At 49.1% G+C, this 23,516-nt stretch overlaps 1 protein-coding gene across 9 annotated transcripts in view; it reads right to left on the bottom strand.

The window, feature by feature from the left end:
• LOC116945579 (signal peptide, CUB and EGF-like domain-containing protein 2) overlaps positions 1-23,516 on the bottom strand; it is a 179,319-nt gene that overhangs the window by 13,510 nt on the left and 142,293 nt on the right. For all 9 annotated transcript variants that reach the window (XM_032960015.2, XM_032960017.2, XM_032960016.2 and 6 more), the window contains 7 exons: positions 18,034-18,129; positions 15,369-15,491; positions 8,802-8,942; positions 5,842-6,045; positions 2,990-3,160; positions 2,527-2,694; positions 1,053-1,214 (listed from right to left, as the gene is read on the bottom strand). In XM_032960015.2, coding sequence (XP_032815906.1) covers positions 1,053-1,214; positions 2,527-2,694; positions 2,990-3,160; positions 5,842-6,045; positions 8,802-8,942; positions 15,369-15,491; positions 18,034-18,129 — 1,065 coding nt within the window. The remainder of the gene's footprint in view (positions 1-1,052; positions 1,215-2,526; positions 2,695-2,989; positions 3,161-5,841; positions 6,046-8,801; positions 8,943-15,368; positions 15,492-18,033; positions 18,130-23,516) is intronic.

Raw genomic sequence — 23,516 nt, 5'->3', positions numbered from 1 at the left:
TAACAGCACGTGGTGATGGTTGCCACGGGCAGTCCCAATTGAGTGATTCACAGGTAACTTGTCAGTACTGGGGGATGCTTTGGCTGATAACCAATTAACAATGAATGATTTTTGTTTTAGCTATAGGAGAAAACTAGAGATCCCGGAGGAAGCACACAGAGAACAGGGGGAGAACACACAAACGTCACACAAAAGAGGCACCCGAGTCGGGAATCGAACCCAAACCCGTCTTGCCGTGAGGCCAGAGCGCGAACCCTGCGACGCTGTCACCAAAATCAGTGGAATTGTACGCACATCCTAACACAGCCTAATGCACGCAACAAGTCTACGCGTGTATAGTAGGCGAGAGAATAATATTTTGACTCGTGAATCTATGGATTGTTATCACTCTTTCAGCGGTGAGTTGGGATTCATTCTCATGTCAAAACATCGCAATGCGCATCGTCACTCCATCGGTATTCGAGTTTATTGCCAGCAAGTCCAGCAAGGCCACTCCTTGATGCTAGGAATCGGTGAAGTCAACCAAAGTTTAATGATGGTCTTTTTGCAATGCGTGTCACTGGAAAAAAAGAAAAGACATCTGGGGGTTTGCACATTGACAGAATGAATGGTTTTATCATGTTTATTGCATTATAATAGTGGCAGCCAAGGAATGTGTTTGAGAGGACATCCACCAAAGAGATGGGAGCCATGAACTCAACTTGTGCACGGACACGAGGTGTATTGCTGCACCGCACAGACAGTGACACACTGGGGGAGGTTTTCATCCAACGGTGGATCGATTATGGCTGACGATGATGATAATGATGAATAAATACGTAACATAATCTTGTTAAGACGTCCAAGGTTAAGGTGTAGCCCTGCAAGCGCTTCAGAATCTGAATATTTGTTTATACTGGAGGAATCCGATGAGCTATAAAGCTCCTTTTCACAGATGTCCAGTGCCAACTCCCAGTGGAAGGGCCTCCTCTAGGGCGAGTTCTCCACAGCCCCTATACGAGATTGAAAGACACGGGAAATACACAGAGAAGAATGAAGGCGGCCGTGCTCACTTTTGCACTGCGTCACGTTGGTGGAGCCGTCGAAGTCGGTGGTGGTGTTCCCGGGGCATCCCACGCAGAAGTTCTGTCCGAACTCGGGCTGGTAGGTCCCGATGGGGCAGCGCACGCAGCGGTGCGTCCCGCTGTCATAATAGTGTCCCGGCGAACAGTGCACTGTGGGGGCGACGGCACACGTGCTCGCTCTGTTAACGGATCGGCGGCGGGCGTATTTGGCAACGGTGACTGCGAGTGGTCGGAAATCCGTCGAGCGTCACGATGGCTAAGGGCTGCCCGCGACGGACCGCAGCATGGCCGGCTGAGACGAGACGGGGTTAGCCAGCTCTGTGAATGAAGAGGCAGAGACTGGCATTGTTTAGCGACGTTATGAGGCTAAACAATGGTGATTGGTTGTGTGTTTATACAGGGTGGCGCAAAAGTCAGGACACATAGGGTTACTCATTCATTTTAAGCACGGGCATTAGAATGTTTTTTTATTCGTCAAGTTAATATTTTGTCTATTGTCGTCGTTAATATCTATTTCTCTCCTTCTTGTGGGGTAACATCAAATCGATTGTTTACGAAGCTCGACCAAGTACCCTGAATGAATTAATTGAGGCAACAATTGATGAATATTCAAAGATTGCACCTGTGACTTTTAAAACAATTGAAGTCCTAAAATGTATTCATGCATGCATTCATGTTAATGGAAGTCAGTTTTAACATGTGTTAAAATAAAATAAAATAATCCTATTTTTATTATTAAAATAAGTATAAAAATTTAATAAAATAACCCTACGTGTCCTGACTTTTGGGCCACCATGTATCATGTGAAAAATTAAATTTATTGGCTGACAAGGATAATATTCTGGGTGGGGCGGGGGGAGGAGGAACTACACACCCCTTACACCAACAATGAATAACTAATTAAGAGCAGCTAAATGTTTGACAGCTTTAGTCGACGAGACTAACTAAAATTAAACGAAATGAATTTCCACAGGCTTAAGACTCGACTAAAATTAGACACAGACATTTGACTGAAGCTGGAGGAACCCGATGAGCTATGAGGTGTATAGCTCCTCAAGCTGGATAACTACAGAGTAAGTTACACAGCCGGGTGTATTAAAACTTCCACAGATTGTCGTCGATTTAACCAATACCAGGTCATTCTTGCAAATCCGAGTCACTATTACACATGAGGCAAGGCCCCATCTCTCGAGTCCCCCACCTTTGTCCAACAAAATAAACGACGACTCAAATAAAAAAACGACGATTAAAATGAACCCTGGACATGAGGCAGGGTTAACGGCATTCACGTGGCGGTGAACGTCAAGCCGCCTCCGAGTGCAGGGGGCCACAACATTTCCTTCGCCAATCGAGAATTCGATGGTGGACCGGTCTGCGTTGGCAGCCGCCCCAAACTCGGCATCCCCTCCTGGGCGACCCCCCCCCCCCAACCCCCCGCCACCCCCCCCCCCCCGCCCCCCACCTCTGGTCTCGCAGTCCTGGAAGGCGGTGGAGCCCTCAAACTTGGTCATGAGGCCCCCTCCGCACAAGAAGCAGGAAGAGCGGCCCGCCTCGGGTTGGTACGTCCCCAGCGGGCAGTGCTGGCACGGGCGGAACCCGTCCGCTGAAAACTGCCCCGGGGGACACTTCCCTGCGCAAGGAGAAACACGGACAAAGAGCCCCTCTGTGTGGAGCCTTCCACTGGTGGCTGCCGCGAGCGAGCGGTGCGCGAACCCCAACAACCGCACTACCATCCGCTCCCCTCCGGCGGGGCGCGCGAGAGCTCCCTCTCGTGGACGCCCCTGCTGCCAGCAGCGGGAAGAGCGAGGGAGCGATTGCAGGGCTGCCCGCGTCGATGCGCGTACGGGGGAGAGGGAACAGCGAGGTGGGGGTGGGGGGGGCGGCATGCGCGTGGCGGAGATGCGGTGGGGAGCGGGCGCTCTTACCCGCACACTCGGAGATGTTGCGGGCGCCCAGCACGCCCAGTAGGCCCTTGACGTCGGTGCCGGGGCAGGGCTCGCACGCCAGCTGGCCCTCCTTGTCCTGGTACGTGCCCGGCGAGCATGACAGGCACTTCTCCTGCGCGCCGCTGTAGAATGTGCCGGGCCTGCAGCTCACTGCCGTGGCGAAACGAAAGGAACGAGCTTGAGGAGGGAGAGAGAGATTGTGCCCGTGCACGGATGGCGTAGCGCTGTCCCAACGCGCTCTTTGCCCCTCGAATGCGTTGAAGTCGCAGCGTGAAAGCCTAAGGGGATGCTGTCAGGGCGAGAGCTTCGAGGCCTTGTGCGAATTGCGCGATAGAATACAGTTTATTATTATCATCAAACCCAATTGCACATTTGCGAAAAGTTATTTGAGCGTGCGATTGCGTTTCCAAATTTTTGGCAATGCTCTGATATTTGTGATTCCCCAATGGCAGTCGACTTTATTTGCGCCGAATTTCAACTCTCTGGTCCTCCTAGAGCATCATTCCAATGTTCGTCAGTCGTTCAGCCACGATCGTTTGTCTATGAGTGGCTTTTTTTTTTTACTCTGGCTGCCAAAAGTGCAGGCGACCCATTGAGACTCATGAACTCACAACCCTTATACAGCATCGCACCAGCAGGTGGCAGTGTGGCGCAGCTATTCAGGGTGGCCCAAAAATCAGGGCACTGAGGTTGATATAATTTATTATAACACTGGCATTAAAACATTTTTTTTATCCTTAAAATTCATATTTTATCTATCATCATTAATATAAATTTGTTCTTCTTCCTTTTCAGATTGCATTTAAAAATTTAAAGAAAATTGACCAAAGACGAACAAGTTCAATTAGTGTACATGCACACTAAAGAGGGCAGCTGTAATCTAAAAAAAAAGTCATTAGTTAATTTCAAAAGAGAATTCATGCATGCATTAATCGTAATCGAAGTCAGTTTGAGTATTTGTTAAAAATAAATGAAATGACCCAATGTGATTTGTTAACATAAATATAACCCTGTGTGTCCTGACTTTTTGGCTACCCTGTTCAGGCAGAGCAGCACGCACTACCACAAACAGCACTGTTAGAGGATGTGTTCTCTATTCGTCAATCTCACTGGGCTCCTGAAGGAGGAGATGGGGTTTTTTTATGCGACCGTCACAATGATTTTGGGTTTTCTTGGTTGCCCCTTTTGGGGTTGCTCTTGTGGGTGAACAAAAACCTTTATGTGAATGTGTGGCCCCCGTGCCAATACTGGAGGCCTGAATGCAATTTCCATCTTAATAAGAGAACGCATCGTCTTTCAGTTGCAAGTACAGCGTTTGCAAATGACGGTGGTGGTAGAAGTTGCATTAAACACCCTGTGCCCCTGCAACGAGATGTGTGATGATCCGCCACCTCCTCAATGGATCAATGCGTTGTCACGATTCGGTCATTACCCGATTCATGAACTGGTTCCCGATTGTTAGCCCATGCGGTGCACGGAGAATCTATCGTAGGTCTTAAAGCGCAGAGAAGAAGCGACAAACCTTGGTCGTTGGAGCAAAGTCCACGAGAATTATTCATTGCTGAACCTATGAAGCGCTGGAACCCTACTGGCCAACGCAGTTGTACGGCATTTATCCAAATGCCCTTCCTCACGTTGGTGCCCACTCGACCTCAAATCGCACGACTCGGGCGTTCCTGGGCCATAGACCAGCGATGGTCAACCCGGTCAGTGGGTCACACTAGCGGCACCTCCTTCGCCTCTGTGGGCCGCAGGCTTGATTGGCATTGTGCTTGTGCACTAATCACGACCCCCACGCATCACCCGACACACACCTAGAGCAGGCCACCGCGAGGGGTCCGTGGCTTGCAGGCTGTCCACCACTGCCCTACGACGTCGGTCGCGTACCTATCGAGTGTGCAGGAAGTGCAACTGCAGTTTAACATGCGTGGGCCTTTCGCGACCAAAATTATCCACAACAATGGGTTTTTTTTTTCTTTTCGGATAGATCCAGGCGCGGTTCGTCCATTAGGAGCGTTGGGGCGCTGCCCCACCAAACAGCTGGAGATAAGAAATTATTTTTCTACTAAAAATACTTTCATACAAATAGTTTTGTTGTGTTTAAAAAATATATATAATGATTCTTTCAACGTGAATTGCCGAATGAAGATAACATTTTAAGTTGTTCGCGTTAGAAACCGCTGCAACACCACAGTCTCGGAGATGTCTCGGGGCGGCTGTGAAAGTGACCGATTGAGAGATTTTCCTTCAGTCATTGCGATTCGCTTCGCATTGTAAGCCACGCCGTTTGAGACCCAATTCAGGGTGGTGAAAAAGACGCCCGTGGTTGTAATGACGATGTCGCAACGTGAGGTTGCACTGCGCAAATATGGCAGCTCACGGCTTTTGGCAGTGTCCAAGGGGTTGTGTCGTGTGGACTGGAGGGTCATGGGGACAGCATGTGAGTGCTTTGTTGTTTTGTTTCGCATTGTTTATGAATGCCTACCGTTGGTAGAAAAACGGTTATATCACTTTCACGGGAAGGCCAATAACATGACAAAGTTTTTCTTATTAGAACACCATATTTTCAGCACCTCCATGTGGAAATGTCACGATGCCACCACCGGTAAGATCGCATAAAAATGTGTCGTTAAACCCGCAACTATACTGGAGCGTAGGTCGCTGGCATACAAAATGGGGGAGGTGGTGGTGTTGGGGTGGGATGGGGGGGCAGCACCAGGCCCCACGGTAACCTCACGAGGACACCGCGAGGGCCTCTGCATTTTTGGAGTCCCACGCGGTTGACGACAGCAGCGGCGGCGGCGGCATCGGCGTCCATGCGGGCCACTCACCGCACTTGCCGTCCGTGGGCACCTGGCCAGCGCTGCAGGGGCCCTGGCGCTCGCTCTTCTTGGGCGCCTTGCGCGTCACCTCGTAGTCGGTGCCCGAGAAGCGCACGACGAACTGCTCCTTGTTGATGGACTTCTTGAGGGCGCGGATGGTCTTGCGCAGCTTCTTGTCGGTCTTCTTCTTGACGCACTGCACGTCGCACGAGGCTGCGAGCCGGGAGGGGTGGGGGGGGAGGGGAGGGAAACGCGAGTCGCGTACGAATAAGTGTCCCCGTCCTCCCTGCCCCCAACGGCCATGCCTTTGCGTTTAAGATCGCGGTGTTGCGCTACGGCCCACACGCGTACTACGTACAGTCTTGTTTTGTCAATCGACCACCGCAGCAGGACGTGGAGGGCTTTATTCGCCCGTGGTTCGGACCCTTTGTGCGACCATCCCCACGTGAAAGCGTGGGGCGGTTCCAGACCAGGGCCCCGAGAGAAGGATAGAGGCTCGCCGCGAGAAGCCTTGAGCGCGGGGTTCGTGCCTCTTGGGCATCATCGACCGGGCGGGAAGCCGGCCGCAGCATTCTCCGCAGACGTGGAATACCGCGACGTCGATTTTGGCGGCGAGAGCGCGGGCAACCGGGTGGTGTTTGTTTTTAAGGGGGGGGGGGGGGGGCGCTGTTTGGTTACAAGATCACCCCTCGGCACGCCAGGTCCAAGCCCACAAGAGAAACAAAACACGAGGAAAATATACAGAAATAGAACCAGGTGTGTATATAGCGCGTGTGCATATATATGTAGCCAATAGAAAATTGTGAATTGAATATTCCCTTCGTCGTCATACGCTGCTGTTGAGCGACCCCTTACTCTCGCCCTCTTTAATATTAGTTATTAATTAAAAATCAGTTTTTTTTAATTTACCTGCATTTTTAACGAGGAGGTGCAAACAAATGTGGCTGTATTTTGGCACATGGTGCACTTTAGTTGCTGTTGTAAGTGAATCCGGTCCAATGTGAATGCTTGACTTGCGAGCAGTAGGGTCTCAACGTGCAAAAAGCAATATTAACAGAACGTTATTTTACACACATGTATATATATGCGTGTGTGCGTGTGCTGCAGTGATTGCCAAACCATAAAATTAGGAAAAAGGGTTTTCGGGTAAGACAATGCACGGGCTTTGTGCTCGCAAAAAGGACGTGTCCAATTCTACCCCGGATTGTTGGAGAAGTATTTATGCGAGTTGCATATCCGACTCGCTGGGACAGACTGAGGTGTCGGCGGACGTGTGAAAATGTCCAATGTGCGAAGATCGGCAGAAGATGACGGGTTGTATCGTACCGCCGCGTACACGTACGTTACTGGACAAAAAAAATAAATGCTCCACTGTGCCGTGGACGTAAGAAAAATGCACGAGCGATTACGAACGCTGTACTTTACTCTCTGAAGAAAGCTCCGAGATGTGTGAACATCTATGCGGGCATTGACAGCTAGGCCATCACGTGCAAATCCTGCACTGGGTGTGGGCGGTTAATTGGCTAGGGCGGATATGTGAGGGTCGATTTTGCGACGTTGCATTGCGCGGTGTTAAGTTGAACCAATGCACGGGCTCCATGCAGCCATGCAGCCATGCAGCTGCAAGTTGAAAAGTCATAATTTAAGCCCGCTAAGTTTCTTGAAGCCGTCGCACACTTGAAGGCCTCCTTTTCCTTGTTTATTTTTACTTTTGCAATAAACCAGTAATTCCGCGCCGCGCCGAACGCACTGCTTGCCTGCTAAAATAAATGCCGCATTGAAACAACAACTGTTCCTCATGCCAATGTCCTGTTTTCTGTCTTGATACGGGGAAAAAAAAACGTGATTTCAAAGGAAGCAAATTAAGCGCCATTCCTTGGTAAAATAAATAAATGAATAAGTGTTTTGCCGACAAAAGCTGTTTATTGACACTGAGTTCCAAACTTCACTTCCCGAGCACTGACGCACCAGCCTTAGCCACAGGACAGTCTGACGGTCAGCCCGTACCCATTCAGTCGTTCCTCCTACGACGAGCTACGCGCTCCTCCGAGACGCTGCGATGCCGGGACAGTTCGTGCACTGGGCTTGCGATCGATCCAGCGGTCGCCGCTGCCCACCCAATCACCCAGCGTGGAAGCCGAAACACTGGCGACGTTTCTTACATCCCGCCCCCCTACGCCCACCTCGGCGCGGCCAGCAGTATAAGTGGATGCAGCAGAGTTAGTCCATCAGCAGGTTTGTGGGTGGTGGGGTAAAGTGTGAGTGCTCCCACCTCTTCCAAGATTTGTGGGCAATATACCCCATAGAGTGGGGGGGGGGGGCTCTCTCTAGAGGGGGCTCTCTAGTGTAACTAAATCGTTTGGTCAATAAAATACTTTTGTCGTAACGAAAAGAGAATACGGGACGATGGTGAGGGCATTCTAAATGTGCGGGGACAGCGGCGGACAGAGGAGAACTGTGATGTGTTGTGACGCGCAGCATGGTGGTGGTGGCAGGGCTGACGAGACGAAAGCTCTTCTCGCTTCTTCAAACTTTTGATGCTCGTAAAAAAAGATCCCATAGATAATGTAACTGCTCGACCCGAGCTATAAATGCGCTGATATTTGCATTGTCTTTGTACTGTTCGCCTTGTGGCATTCTCTGCTCTGACGGTGGTGAGGCAAGGCCATGAAGAAAGTTGTCTCTGGTGTTGGCAAATCAGGTTCAAATAATGCGTATATTATCAGATGATGTTTTTTTACACGTTTCGCCACGAGTAAGTGTGGTTAACGTGGACGTGACGCCTTGCAAAATGTATCTATTTGGTGTTTGAGCATCTTAACACCTCCTGTTTTGTATTTTTTGCTGCCAGAAAGGGGTAAAGACATGTTTACATTTTGACACTTTTGATACCGCCGACAAAAGGTCCCCGTCGAGACGAGCCGTCGCGGGTGGAAGGGAGCAACGAGTCCGCAGGTGGGCGACCTCACCTGTCGCCGCCTCTGCGCTCACTTCGATCTCAAACTCGGCCGTGATCCTCGACTCCAGGTTGGGCGCCTTGCGCCCCTTGCGGTTCGGCTTCCCCTTGGTCGAGTCGCACTTGAGGTTCACGAAGTTCACGAGGCTGTTCTCTGCGGAATGCACACGGAGGACGGCGGTTGTCACGGCGTCACGGGGGGGGGAGGGGGGGGAGAGATGCAACATCGCCCTTGTTGTGTGTGCATACGTGTGTGTATACGTGTGTGTGCATACGTGTGTGTTTATACGTCTGTGTGTCTATACGTGTGTGTGTCTATACGTGTGTGTATAAGTGTGTGTGCATACGTGTGTGTATACGTGTGTGTCTATACGTGTGTGTGCATACGTGTGTGTGTGTGCATACGTGTGTGTGTATACGTGTGTGTGCATACGTATGTGTATACGAGTGGTAGTGTAGTGGGGAGTGGTGGTGTAGTGGTTAGCGCTACGCTGCGCTACGAACCCAGCGGCCCGAGTTCGATTCCCGCTCATGGCTAACACCGGTGACGATTATCTGAACCGGTCCTGGGCCTTCCCTAGGTCTACTCTGCCTCAAATGAGTGCCTGGTGCGGTGTGTAGACATTGTCACTGGGGAGACAAAGGCAGTCGGGTGTGGTGCTGGCCACCCACCCCCTCGTGTGCAGTTCCTGCCTTGATAGGTGCTCGCTAACGGCACTTGCCCCAACAGTCTGCTAAGGCTATACGGGAGATCTTTGTCTTTGTATACAATGAGTGCAGCGGTGCACAGGCCGGAGAGCACGGAGGAAGCTGCCGTGGTGGCAAGTCGAGAATGTTTTTGCTCTTCGGAGAGGCTCGTCCACTGGCGGAACCAGTGGGGGGGGGGGGGGGGGGGCACGTGCCCCCCCAATGATCCGATCGAAATCCCTAATTTCGATCGGATCATTCATTGGGGTTTATGAGTAATACATCGGCATTTTGCGACCCCCACTGCTACTGTGTAGCATATTATTACGTGCCAGGGACTATGAGATGATAGGACAATAGTCTGATTCCATAATTGGCAATAAGTAACGGCAAGGCAGTTCTAAGTGACTCAGAATTGTGCCCAGTTGCGTATCCAGTCCACGACTTCCCTGAAGGCATCGACACCTTCGGCGAGCGCGATGCCGATCACACAACGCGGTTCGAATTCGACCCTCGATCGGTGGCTGCGCCATCGCCGCACACGCGTCGAATAAAAAGCAAGGGACAAGTCCTTACTTACTAACAACTCCTTACTTACTAACAACTCCTTACTCACTAACAACTCCTTACTTACTAACAACTCCTTACTCACTAACAACTCCTTACTTACTAACAACTCCTTACTTACTAACAACTCCTTACTAACAACTCCTTACTTACTAACAACTCCTTACTTACTAACAACTCCTTACTCACTAACAACTCCTTACTCGCTAACAACTCCTTACTCGCTAACAACTCCTTACTTGCTAACAACCCCTTACTTACTAACAACCCCTTACTTACTAACAACTCCTTACTTACTAACAACTCCTTACTTACTAACAACTCCTTACTCACTAACAACTCCTTACTCACTAACAACTCCTTACTAACAACTCCTTACTAACAACTCCTTACTTACTAACAACTCCTTACTTACTAACAACTCCTTACTCACTAACAACTCCTTACTCACTAACAACTCCTTACTTACAACTCCTTACTTACTAACAACTCCTTACTAACAACTCCTTACTAACAACTCCTTACTAACAACTCCTTACTAACAACTCCTTACTTACTAACAACTCCTTACTCACTAACAACTCCTTACTCACTAACAACTCCTTACTCACTAACAACTCCTTACTCACTAACAACTCCTTACTAACAACTCCTTACTAACAACTCCTTACTAACAACTCCTTACTAACAACTCCTTACTCACTAACATCTCCTTACTAACAACTCCTTACTAACAACTCCTTACTAACAACTCCTTACTAACAACTCCTTACTAACAACTCCTTACTAACAACTCCTTACTAACAACTCCTTACTCACTAACAACTCCTTACTTACTAACAACTCCTTACTCACTAACAACTCCTTACTCACTAACAACTCCTTACTTACTAACAACCCCTTACTAACAACTCCTTACTAACAACTCCTTACTAACAACTCCTTACTAACAACTCCTTACTAACAACTCCTTACTAACAACTCCTTACTTACTAACAACTCCTTACTTACTAACAACTCCTTACTCACTAACAACTCCTTACTTACTAACAACTCCTTACTTACTAACAACTCCTCTATCATTTTTCATTGCTGGAGGGGTTGCCCCCCCCACTACCTGAAAATTCTGGCTCCGCCATTGTCGTCCCCACCAGATAAATTTGGAACTTACACCGCTGGCGTAGGACTTGTGAAGAGGAGGTGACCAAGACCTCGTAGTCTTTTGAGCAGGAAACAACTTTTACTTTTTTTCTGCTGGATAATAACTCGCAAATAATGTTGCTTTATAGTTTATATGAAGAAAAAAAAAAGCTCAGGACGGATGACTGTGCCTTTCAATTGCATCTCAAGCCCGCTAGGTGGCGCGCCTTCTCACGTGCATGTCGAAGCGTCCGTAGTCGTCTGAGCAGTCAAGGAGAACCCTTTTGTGACGGCCACAGGTTTAGATTTTTTTTTGCGAGAACCCTCAATTGCAATGTGTGGCCAATTCCGCTGGACGTTTAGAATGTTTGCGTGTGGCCTAGATTAGTCGGCATGGACCAAATTCCTCCAGGAGATTTAATCAACCGTCACGAATTCAGGTTCCTTGATTCCCATCGATATATTTTTTTTATTGTATTTTCTGTGTATTGTTCAATGTTGAGAGTCCGTCTGGTTTTGTGTTGTCTTGCTTGGACAGTCCGCATAGTTTGCATGGCCAAATCTGGTTCGGAGGGCCCATCCCGTGTTCCGTCTCTGTCCGTTCAACATTTGTATCATCCGTCTCATTTGCATTTTATCTTGTTCGTACTGTGAGCATAACCATTAAAGGGGCATTCGATTTGCATGAAGTGACTAATTCCCATGTACATTTATCATGAGTGGAAAAAAACAATCGATTGAAATTGATGAATTGCCTTAATTTATCACCATCTTAATCATCATCTATGATCACTCCACTTTCTCTATGAAGGCTTCCCCAAGTCGTAGCCAATTGTTCCGCGACATTAACAAAGACAAATATCCCCTGTATAGCCTTAACAGACTGTTGGAGAAAGTGCTGTTAGCGAGCACCTATGAAGGCCGGCACGGTACACGAGGGGGTGGGTTGCCAACACCACGCCCGGACGCCTTTGTCTCCCCAGTGGCGATGTTTACACATCGCACCAGATACTCATTTGAGGTTGAGTCGACCTAGGGGAGGCCCAGGACCGGTTCACATAATCGTCACCGGTGTTGGCCGTGAGCGGGAATCGAACCTGGGTAGCCAGTTCATAGTGCAGCGCAGCGCTCACCGCTGCACCACCGCTCCCCACATTAGCAACCCACCCAGCACCTGCGGACGAAATCCGATATCGTCGCTCCGTCTAACTTCCGACGGACGTGCAACTCGGACGCATTTGACTACTCGGGCCCACCGCTCCATCGCCATTCGTCACCCGCCGGACTGCTCGTTACACGCCCACTCGTCAGTCTCATCAGCTGGGGGGCTGTGGAGCAACTCCAGCCTCTGAATCAGCGCAATTGGCAAATATGGGAGGGGATTTTGGGGTTTGTTTGATTTTTGAGCGAAAACTGAGAACGCCCGCCGTCAACCCTCCGGATGTCGTGCCCAAAGAAAGCCTAAACACGGCATTGAGCAACTCGCCAGGGAGTAAACAAAACACGTAAACAATCGGTCCCGGGTGGTGACGGCGGCACGCAGCTCAAGGTTCCTGGTTCGAGTCCAGTTGCCGCTCTGATTAATCCCCACCACCGCCACCACCACCACCCATAACCAGCATCGTTAGCTACGGTCAATCCACTGATGTATTTGAGGCCTCCCCAAGCCTCCGTCACCAATGACCATCCTGCAAAGGGAGATTTGCCATTGAGGGGGTGGGGGGGGGTACCCTTTGGCTAGACTGATAGAAGGTCCTACGAATGCAGATCTCAGCAACACGAGCACTTCGGAGCCGCGTTGGGCAAATCAACCAACGCGTCCAAGAGGACCGTCCTGCCTGACGAGCGAGCGGCGGCCAAAGTAGACGGGCAACGTTGGGCAAACGTTGGCATGTGGTGGGAGCGGTTGAACCAACGTTGGCCCGACGTTGGCCCAAGCGTCCACGTTCGCTGGGGATCGACTCATTTCGCGGTGGCTTTTTCGCGTCCTAACGCGAGGTCCGTTCCCGTTTAAATTCTCGTGCAAGCGCGGGGCAAGTTCGTGTCCACGCACGCACGAACGCACGAAGGCACCGGCGTTAAGTAATGTTCACTTTGCTTTTCCTTTGGACACAAGGCGGCACCACCATCAACAGAGCTGAACGCCGCTGATCAGCTTCCTCTCCCGCGCTCCGCGGCCTCTCGATCGTCCGCGGTTTATCTCTCCTCCCATCGCGGCCTCTTTAACGAGCACCGGAGCGTGAGCGCCCGCTTATCGGGAGGGACCCGGGGCGGAGGTGCCAATAGCCGCTCCCCCGAGCACCGGGCGAGGTCGTGTGTCGTCGGCCGAGCAAACACAGCCGCCTCGCTCCCGCCTTTGATTTTCACCGCTCGGTATTCGAAAAAATGTCTGGTTGGCTGGTTGAATAACTGACTGGTTGACTGGATGGCTGGTTGACTGGATAGCTGGTTAAATGACTGAGAAGCTGACTGATTGACTGGCTAAGTGACTGGCTGGCTTTTTGACTGGCTGACTAGCTGGCTTGGCTGGCTGACTGAATGGACGACTGACTGGCTGGATAACTGACTGGCTGGGTAACTGCCTGGCTGGCTGGCTGACTAGCTGGCCGACTAGCTGGCTGGCTGGCTCGTGAGCACGACCGTCAGTCAGCAGAGTGTAGGCTGAGAATAAGCGACAAGTTCCTCGCTGCGGTGCGAACACGCACAACGGCGGCTGAAGGAGTCACGCTCCACAGACGAAACGGTGAAAATAAAAACGACGAATGCATTTCATAGCAGCGTGACGCCTCTCCCCTCTTACACACACACACACACGCGTGCACGCGCACGCTGAAGTTCTTTCATGTTCCTTAGGAGCAAGGGAGATGTGGAGGAAGGCGATAAAGCAGAGGGGAAGAAAAAAACGCGCTGCCGTTTCTTTTTGTTTGCGTCCAGAGGCGGTGTTTGCTGTTTGACGCGTTCATCTCACGAGAGAAAAGCGCGGAAAAATCCGCAGCCCGCCGACACGCAACGCAGAAATTGTGTACTCGGGCACGGGAAGCGAAGGTTCCGCCACTCATGTGTTGAGCGTCTTTGAAATATCGAACATCAACAGCGGAACGAAACCTGTAAAAAAAATCCTCTTGATTGATATCGCTCTTCTATTCAGTAGCAAGTTAACAGCGTGTGGTTGTGTCCTCCCCCCCCCACCACCACCACCACCCCCACTCATTTCTCTTTGCTTCACTTGCTGCACTTTATGTTATTGCTTTTGTCATTATGCTGACCCAGGGTCACTCCTTAAATGAGGCAATTCCTGGTCAGAGCCGCCTCTCGGGTTCTCACCTCGTTAGACAAATAAACTCAAATGAAGAACAGATAAAAGGTGTTGACCCACTACGTGTGAATAGGTGGATTATTTTTGTATATTATTCAGTTTACAAATCGTATACCAATATTACTTTATTTTTCATGTGGCAACATATTAAGTAGTTTAACTAAATTCTACAATATTACCTAATTAAATATTGGTGTAATCTTTATTTTGCTCTCAGTGTTTCGGCCTTTTCAGGTTAATCCAGCAATCGTAAACGCACCACCTAGTAAGCACGTACGTGCTGATGCGGTTAACACAGACGTAGGACAGCTGAAGGGATGGGTGAACAGACGGTGATTTTTTTACAGATCGAGCGCACGAAATGCACGGGCAGTTAAGGAAACGGTTTTAAATTCATGAAAGAGAGAAACACGCTCCCACGTTGTACCGCTCGCAATTCTGATTGGCGCCCGACGTCTCTTCCCAGCGAGAACTCATTCCAATTCCCGAACTCGTCCATTTCACGAAGCTCCCCAGCAGCACGTGGAGCGAAACGTCGGACGTCGCACCGTACAGCGGGCGGCGGGTACAACCCCCGGACACGCGTCGGATAGAGCCGTGCGGCGCAACCGCGAAACCCGGCAGCAGGGGAGTGCGGGGGTCACGCTCCAGACACGGAACGTCAAAGATAAAAACGACGAATTAACTTCATACCAGCGTGACGCCTCTCCCTCACACACACACCACACAGGGATGCACGCGTACTTTTTGCGCTAAGTTTGTTGTCCTTCCCCCGCGCCTCCGATTAGCACGGCCGGCTACGTACGGTGCGAAGGGAGTTCAACGTTCATGCGTGCATGTACCTTGCTTGCGGTGAAAGTGTTAACTCACCTATGGCGGGCTGTCTCAGGGAGCCGTCCATGACCTTCCCCGGGTTGCGACGCCTCAGCCGGCATTTCGCTGCGGGGAACTCGAAGCGAGCTTTCCTCTTCACCGTGGCGCGGTCTCCCGAGTCTGAGCACCGCCACGCACAGACAACGGCGTCGGCCACAGACAACGGCGTCAGCCACAGACAACGGCGTCGGCCACAGACAACGGCGTCGGCCACAGACAACGGCGTCAGCCACAGACAACGGCGTGGCATCGCGCACCTCCAAGCTTGGGAATTGATGTACTGAAGCAATTTGAACTTAGTTATTTGTTTTATTTGAGGGGCAGCACGGTGGTGAGATGTTGTCTTCATCGCATGGTATGCAGGAGGTCGGGGGTTCGATTCCGAGCCTGATGCATATTTGGAGTTTACATGTCTCTCTCCTCACGCTAGCGTGCATTTTCTTCTCCGGATCCTCCGGTTTGTCCCTCCACATTTAGAAACATCTGTCTAGATCATTTAGATCAATTTGGCTGCTTTAAATTTCCACGTGATAAGCAACTTCATTGAGCTTTCATTTGTGGCCAGGTCGCTTCTGAAAAAGAGCTACATAGCTCAGTGGGCCTTACCTGGTAAGATAGAAATAGTTGAGTTTTATTCGTACATTTTAAAGTATTTGTTTACCTTTCCTATACTTTGTACTCCTATCGTTTTTTTAAATTGTTTTTTCGTCACGTTCTGCGAAAAAGAGCTTCATGACTCATCGGATTCCTCCAGTATGGATATAAATTCTGATTGTGACGTCAGCTAGAGCTGTCTTCGTGCGATTGCGCACCTCCGGATCGTCTGGCGACGCTGCCCTCGTGTTCGGAGTGCGAGAGGGACCCAGGGAATTTAATTTTTTAACGCTCCCCCCGGCTCTAGCTCGTTGTCTTATCGCGTTGTTTTTGCGATATGTTGTCGTGACCCAGAACTAGATAAATAAAAGTTGCTCTTTAGTTTAACCGGGCTCTCACCTGATTTAAATAAAGGTTTCGGTCGATAATGTCTTGCATATGAGCGTAGGTCCCGACAGTTTGCTTTCCGTATGAACACCTGTGAGTCGTTCATCTACAACAACTCAATGTTGTGTAGATAAAATTCAAAATGCGAAAAAATGTTGGTGATAATTTTTGGAGTGTATCGTTTTTCAAATTTCTTTCTTCATTCAACCTTTGTCAAACGATATTTACAGTATATATATAAAAAAAAATTCATTTGAACCATGACATTTGGAAAATAGAGCCAACATCCTACGGAGAAGGTAACTGCATATACTTACATTTTTATCGGCAAATAAAATAATCTTCAGATTAATGATCTTAGGGGCATTTACGAAATTCTTGCATCACCTCCGCATAAAATGAAACGCTCCCAAAGAGAATGGCGTTCTATCTGTGCTGACATCTACCCCATGCCGTTGAGAGACTTCCCAGGTGAGACTCATTTGCCATTCGTTATACCAAGTCATGCAGGACCTCCAATCCTTTCACAGCATCCAGCCGTAGGACCTATGCCCATTGCTGTGTCACAATGTAGCGTACGGGCGGGGCTCGATTGGCCCACGAAACACAGCACTGAACCGGCACTGCTGAGACCCTGGGTTCAAGTCTGGGGCAGCCACCTGCGATGAAACCACTTTGTTTAGTGATGCTGCGTTGGCAGTGGTGAACAGTTAACAAATATTAATAAAAACAATTAGACTCAAACAGACTCGACCTTAAAAATAAAAAAAAAACTATGAATATAAAATCGGTGGACGTTTTAGACAATGGGCCTTCTTCATAGCACAAGCATGGCTGCCAAGTGAATGCACACACATATCCATCATATTACATGTGGATTTCACTTATTTTGGCTAAGCTGCAGCCTTGAAAATATTCACGAATGGTTTTTACTGCGGTGAAATTAATACTGCTCAGTAGCAGAGTGGGTGGAAAATGCTGCCACCCCGGCTGTGGCTAAAAGGTCACTCGTAGGGACAGTAGCAGTTCAATTATTATTTATTCGACTGGTAAGTCCTTAATGGACACCTCGCCTCGTGACATGATGCCAATGGCCAAATTGGAATAAAATATCGAAAAACAAATAATGTAAAAAAAAAAACCCTCAATGTATTTCAATTCTGCAAATAAGAATTAAATATATCTTCTGTTTACTGTTTGAAGCGTATGACTCAAAGCAGTCTCTGCACTGTGCGAGCATAAGTGCGTGCATGTTGTGTACGTGGGCAGTGGACGCATTGCGGTTGGCTCGCTGCGTCACCTGGTGACCCGAATCCCATTCCCACTCATGGCCAACACCAGTGACGATTATTTGAACCGGTCATGGGCCTCTCCTAGGTAGACTCAGCCTAAAATGAGTACTTAGCGCAGTGTGTAAACATCACCACTGGAGAGACGAAGGTGGTCCGGCGTGGTGCTGGCCACCCACCCCCTCGTGTACCATGCTGGCCTTCATAGGCACCCGCTAACAGCACTTGCCCCAAACGTCTGTTAAGGCTCTACTTGGGGGATCTTTGTCTTGTGTGTGAGTGGCTCAGTTGTGCACGCATTCAAACGCTGATAAACAACAACAAGAAACCTGCACACGCATGCACGCACGCACACAACAACAACAAACGATTAGCGTCGAAGGTCATCCCACCTGAGCAGACAGAGAGGGCAGCAGTGTCCTGCGTTCCCCTGCCCTTGACGGGTGGAGGAGACACCCCGCAGCTGAAAATGAAGTTGTTTTCCGATTCTTTTGAGCAGAAAAAGGAGGTGGGGGGGGAGGAGATAGCAATAACAAAAAAAATCAGGACATGAATTCCATTGGTGCATAACTCGGAGCTCGCAGGCCGTTCTTTCACGCGAAGAAGCTTCTGCGTCTGTTAAGTTTAGGCAGTGCCTCGGGTTTAAAAAAAAAACAAATTGCAATCTTCTGAACGTTTCACGCGTAAACAGTGCCGGACGGGAGAGATAGTGAGTGCTGCACGGAGGGGAGGGTTGCGTAGCCAACGAATGTTTTATGTTGAGGAGCAGCGAAGATATAAATTCTAGCCCTGCTCCTTAAAACTATTGCGATACGGAGTAAGGGGTGAACAACCTAAACTCTCCAAAAGCCGTACTTTTAACCATTCATTTTCGAATATTTCACGGCAGTATGAATGGTTGCAACCATGGTTAGCCGATCGGCAGGTCGCGAGCGGGTTGGGGCAAAGTGTGGATACTCCCACCCAGGGGCGGAGCCAGGATTTCAGGCCGGGGTGACATTAAACAAATTTTAATTTCAAGAATGATTAGAGAGTCAGGCTGTTGAACTAGACGCCATCGGTTGGCGACACACTCTGACAATGCAGTTGCACGGAGTCCGCCAGACCGAGTGTCGTACACTTGTACGCAGAATGTCACCCCTGTCACCCCCCCCTGGCTCCGCCCCTGCTCCCACCCCTTCCTGGGAAAACTACTGGACATGTGTGGAAAAGAGCTTTATAGGTCATCGGATTCCTTGAGTATAAATGATTATGCTGATTCCAAGGCCAGCGTGGAATTGAAGGCCAAAATAGCTTGTGGACGGGCGCTTTAGTGCCCCGTCTTTTGGAGCCCCTTTCGCCGGGAGTGGCACCGAGCACCTAATTGCAGGCCTGCATCTTTTTTTATTTCGTAGCATTTTGCACACATCCCATCGGTGGGCACGGGGCTAACGAGCTGTAATTAGAGCAAGCGTTTTTGGAGGCCGTGGCAACAACAACAACAACAAAATCCAGCCGCTCGCTGGACATCAACGGCAGACTGAGACGAAATTCACTTCCCAAGTGTCGTCAAAAAAGCAGGCAGACCTTGTCAAAGCCATGTGGAGCATGAGCTAGGACTGCCACCTGTCATGGTTATTTTCCAGGATTGTCCTCTTGTTGAGGTGGCTGCACTGCGACATCATTTGTGGCCAATTTGTTGAGCTATCATTTGTGGCCAGGTCGCTTTTGAACAATAAGTTAAATCCTCAGTGGGCTTTGTCTGGTAGGATGGGGGGGATGGTTTAGCGATGTATTTGTTTTGTGTTTGGGTGATTTGTTTACCTTTCTTGTACTTTGCACTCCTATCACGTGTTGTTGTGTAGTGGTTGTTGTTGTAACGTTCTTACCCGCCCAACTGGACATCTTTGAAAAAGCACTTAATAGCTCATCGCATTCCTTCAGTATAAATAAGTATTCTCATTCTGTAAGTATTCCGTAACATGAAGAGTCCTGGTGATTGTTAGTTGCGTAGTGAAAATAATAACAATACACCACTTCAGAGAACTTTTTTTTCCCCCATGATATATTAGTGTACATCAGAGATGAACAAAATGAGGAACGCAATAATTAATTTCCAGAACCCGGTTCCTAACTCTGCCAACGTTTCACTCCATGTGCAAGTTGGGAGCTGCTTCTCAATTCACTTGCCGCCTCTAAGATAGCTCCCGGTGCATACGGTGAAACGTTGGGGCCACTGGCTCAATGTCAGCCGGAACAGTCCGGAACACTGTTTCCGGGAATACATTTTTCGCGTGCCCCGATTTCGTCTTTCAATTCAGTTCGCGATGAAGAACGCTCCCAGCGCGCGGAGCGAAACGTCAGACTTTGCGGCAGAACATCGTCGCGGCGCATCGGGCGGCTGAGCAGCAGCAGCAGCAGCAAAGACAAAGATCTCCCATGTAGCCTGAACAGACTGCCGGGGCAAGTGCTGTTAGCAAGCACAACCACGACGACCCGCGCGGTAGAACTATTGCGAAAGCGTCCGTCGGTTAATGGTGAAGCAAGCGGGGTGGTGGTGAGGGAAGAGTTGGGGGGGGGGTTGTTGGGTGCTCAGGTCATTGTTTGACCTTTTCCCCCACAATGTGTCAATGGGACTCCCACCGCTTACTACGCTTGTCTTTGCTCATGAGCTGTAGAGGAACCCTGACTTTGAAGATAAACAAAGGCCCCTACAGTTTGAGGGTGTCCACATCATCCTAACTGCCTCCCGCACCCCATGCGGCTTCGCCTCCAGACACTCCGTTTCACTATCGTTAATTGTTACGGGTTTTATAATTAATGTCCGACAGTGGACTGCAGCGGTAAAATCTCCTGGTCATTTTCAGGCACAATAAAGGGTCAGCGGAGTGGACGGTGGTGGTGCATTGGTTAGCATGCTGCACTATGAAGCCAGCAAAACACGAGTTCGATTCCCAGCCACGGCTAACATCAGCGGTGAGTAATTTCAGAACTAGCCATACCCTCGACCCCCTGCACAAACCTGCACTGACCAGCATGGTGAAGTATGATACTTTATATTTTGCTGCACTGCTGATCAACACATAACACAAGGCCCGCAGCAGCCTACGGCAACCCGGCTTGCATAGTGGCCACCAATCCAAGACACTTCTATCCAGACGTCCAAAATCCCTGCTTGGCTTCTGAGATCTGGTGAGATCGGGCAAATACTGGTGACAGGGTCAACTTTGCAGTACCCTTTGCAATGGTCCCTTGCATGCAGAGTGGATCACATCACACTCGGTACCTTTTAGCGTAATAAGCCTTGTAAAGCTCACAAGTCCTAACAGTCTGTTTAGAGAGCTAGGCAATGGCACTTTTGTTAGCTTTGGAGGAAAGTGTGATGGGGAGATTCTAATAATGCTTTCGCTTCTTTTTTTCTCACCACGGCGTCGGGTGGTTGTCCAGACAGCATGCAAAAGCTGCTACTGAACCCCCCCCCCCCCAAAAAAAAAAAGAGGGAATAAAAAAAAAATTCAACAGAGAAAGAGAGAGCACAAGAAAGTAGGAGGAGGCAAATGGCACGGACTGATTGTGCAACATCTGTCCAATGTATGCGAGCGTAATGGTGTTCGGTGGAGAGGGACGATGTAATCCAGCCAGCAGCAAGGACACACAAAAAAACGTCAAGATTAAGGTGCAGCCCAGCAGTTGTTGGGTTTCACGCCACTGCTGCTGGAAGAGAAGGGCCCTCCGCTAGAGGGGAGCTCAATAGGGCATCTCGGCCTACTCATCCACACAGGCCAGACGTGTTGGAAGAGGTGGGCGTACCCACGCTTTACCCCACCACTTCTCGATCTGCCTGATCGACTTATCTGACCTGTGGTGCACTTATTTATAACACCGGGTGGACAGAGGCGGTGGGGGCGTGAGGGGGGGAAGGGCAGGGGGGGGTGGGAATTAAAGGAGAAATATTACTTCATTGTTTCAACAACCGCACTAGGAGATTTAATCGAATCGGCCACCTTCGATTAGTACGGTCGGCTATGTACGGTGCAAACAAATTTGAATACACATACATACATTTGGGGGAAATATCTAATGGCGATTTTTCTGACAGATATTGCGATTGCGATTTGATTTGCGATTATTATTTTTAAAGTCAAGCTTCAGTTCAATATTCACTGCGTAATAGATTTAAAACATGTGATGAAGCATTACCACGTGATACCATCAAAATACGAACTGCTCTATATATTCTAATGCAAGGAGGAGAATTTAAAACATATAAATTGCTTCCTACATGTATTTATTGAAACGTTTTAATTGAAATAGAACAATGAACCATAGAACAATTGTTAAGTTAAATAAATAAAGTTATAATAATAAAAAAAAGAAAACAATTCCAATAATAAAGTAATAGGACTTTTCAAATCGCAGCCTTTGCGATTTGCTAATCGCATCGTTTCAAATTGCGATTTCGATTTGAAATCGATTAATCGTTCAGCCCTAATACATACGTACGTATGAACCAGCCACCTCCGAACTGAAAGTCAAACGTACTAACCATTGCACTACGGCAGCTGCCCGTAGCGCTTGCATTCGTGCTCTGCCGGCTTTTGTGAAACCTTCCATTGCCATTCGGTGCCGCCACACTCGCTGCTGTAGCATATTATTTTCACATTTCATCCAGGTTTAACCCCTGCTTTAAACTCCGCGCTTTACTATTCCGTGAATGCGCTCGGTCAGCGTGGAGCTGTGCGAGGGAAGCAGAAACAGAAGTGGCTAGAAGGGAGACAAAGGCGGCCGGGCGTGGTGCTGGCCACCCATTCGTGTGCCGTTCCAGGCTTCATAGGTGCTTGTCAACAGCACTTGCCCCAATAGTCTGTTAAGGCTACAAGGGGGGAGCTTTGTCTTTGTCCGTGAGTAGGTGAGTGAGCAGACGAGTGAGCAGACGAGTGAGTGTGTATTGCTGAGACCTGCAGTGCTCTGCTGGAACGCCCTGTGGTGGATGAGACAAAACAGTCCGGTAGGCAAAGTCGTCAACATCGGTGGAGTGATCAATGAGTAAAGTTCACGGGAACGGTAAACCTTGTTAGTAGTGATAGATGAGCGACGAGGAGGCAAATTACTCTTTGTGAACAGTTGTTCCCGTACAGCATCTAGTAATGCTCCCAGTATGAAGACGCGATATAAATCTCAATTGTAATCACGTTTATGAATGTTTGGTAAATGACATCGAACGCCAATTTGCTTTTCTCTTTTGTACCACCACTACTCGGGAGTGGTATCGAATTAATATCAGAATCCACTAAGTGCTCGAAGCAGCCGCTATAAATTTCCAAACCCCACCTCCCCCCCCAAAAAAAAAATAGGGAATAAAATGTAAAGTAATGCGCTCGCTAAAAAGCTTTTACAGCCGCATTTTAAAGACCCCATGGGGGAATGCAGACAAATTAACTACACGACTACAAACTACACATTCATGAGCTCTGGAACAAAAGAGACCCGGTGCAAGGAATCCGTGCAATTTATTAGGCTTGACAGCTTGACAATCCATCGGCGTGAACACGGATGCAGCCAGCTGACAGACCCGAGTCCTCCACGGGATAGGGCAGGCTAGCCCCAACAGCTCAAATTAGCCGATAGTGATCAAGTATTTCTCACAGGCCATGACATGAGGCCGTTTCACCCCATATGCGGAGAGCGACAATTTGTCGGGGACATTACAGAGCTCGAGGTCAATGTCGCGAATCATACCCACCTGAGCCACTGGCATGATTAAGCTTGCGTTTGCCAAGTGGCGAGAGGCGATTGTTTTATGCCCTTAATAATCGAGCCCCCCAAATTTATATATATTATTTTCATACAGCGCAAAAGTACTTGACGACATTCCCGTGCAGAATGTTGGCCAGCC

The sequence above is a fragment of the Petromyzon marinus genome, chromosome 24 (genome assembly GCF_048934315.1).
Source record: "Petromyzon marinus isolate PM22_M1 ecotype Great Lakes invasive population chromosome 24, UKy_Petmar_22M1.pri1.0, whole genome shotgun sequence".
In the NCBI taxonomy this organism is placed as follows: Eukaryota; Metazoa; Chordata; class Hyperoartia; order Petromyzontiformes; family Petromyzontidae; genus Petromyzon; species Petromyzon marinus.
The sequence above is the reverse complement of the archived record's forward strand: the minus strand, read 5'-3'. Positions and strand labels throughout refer to the sequence as shown.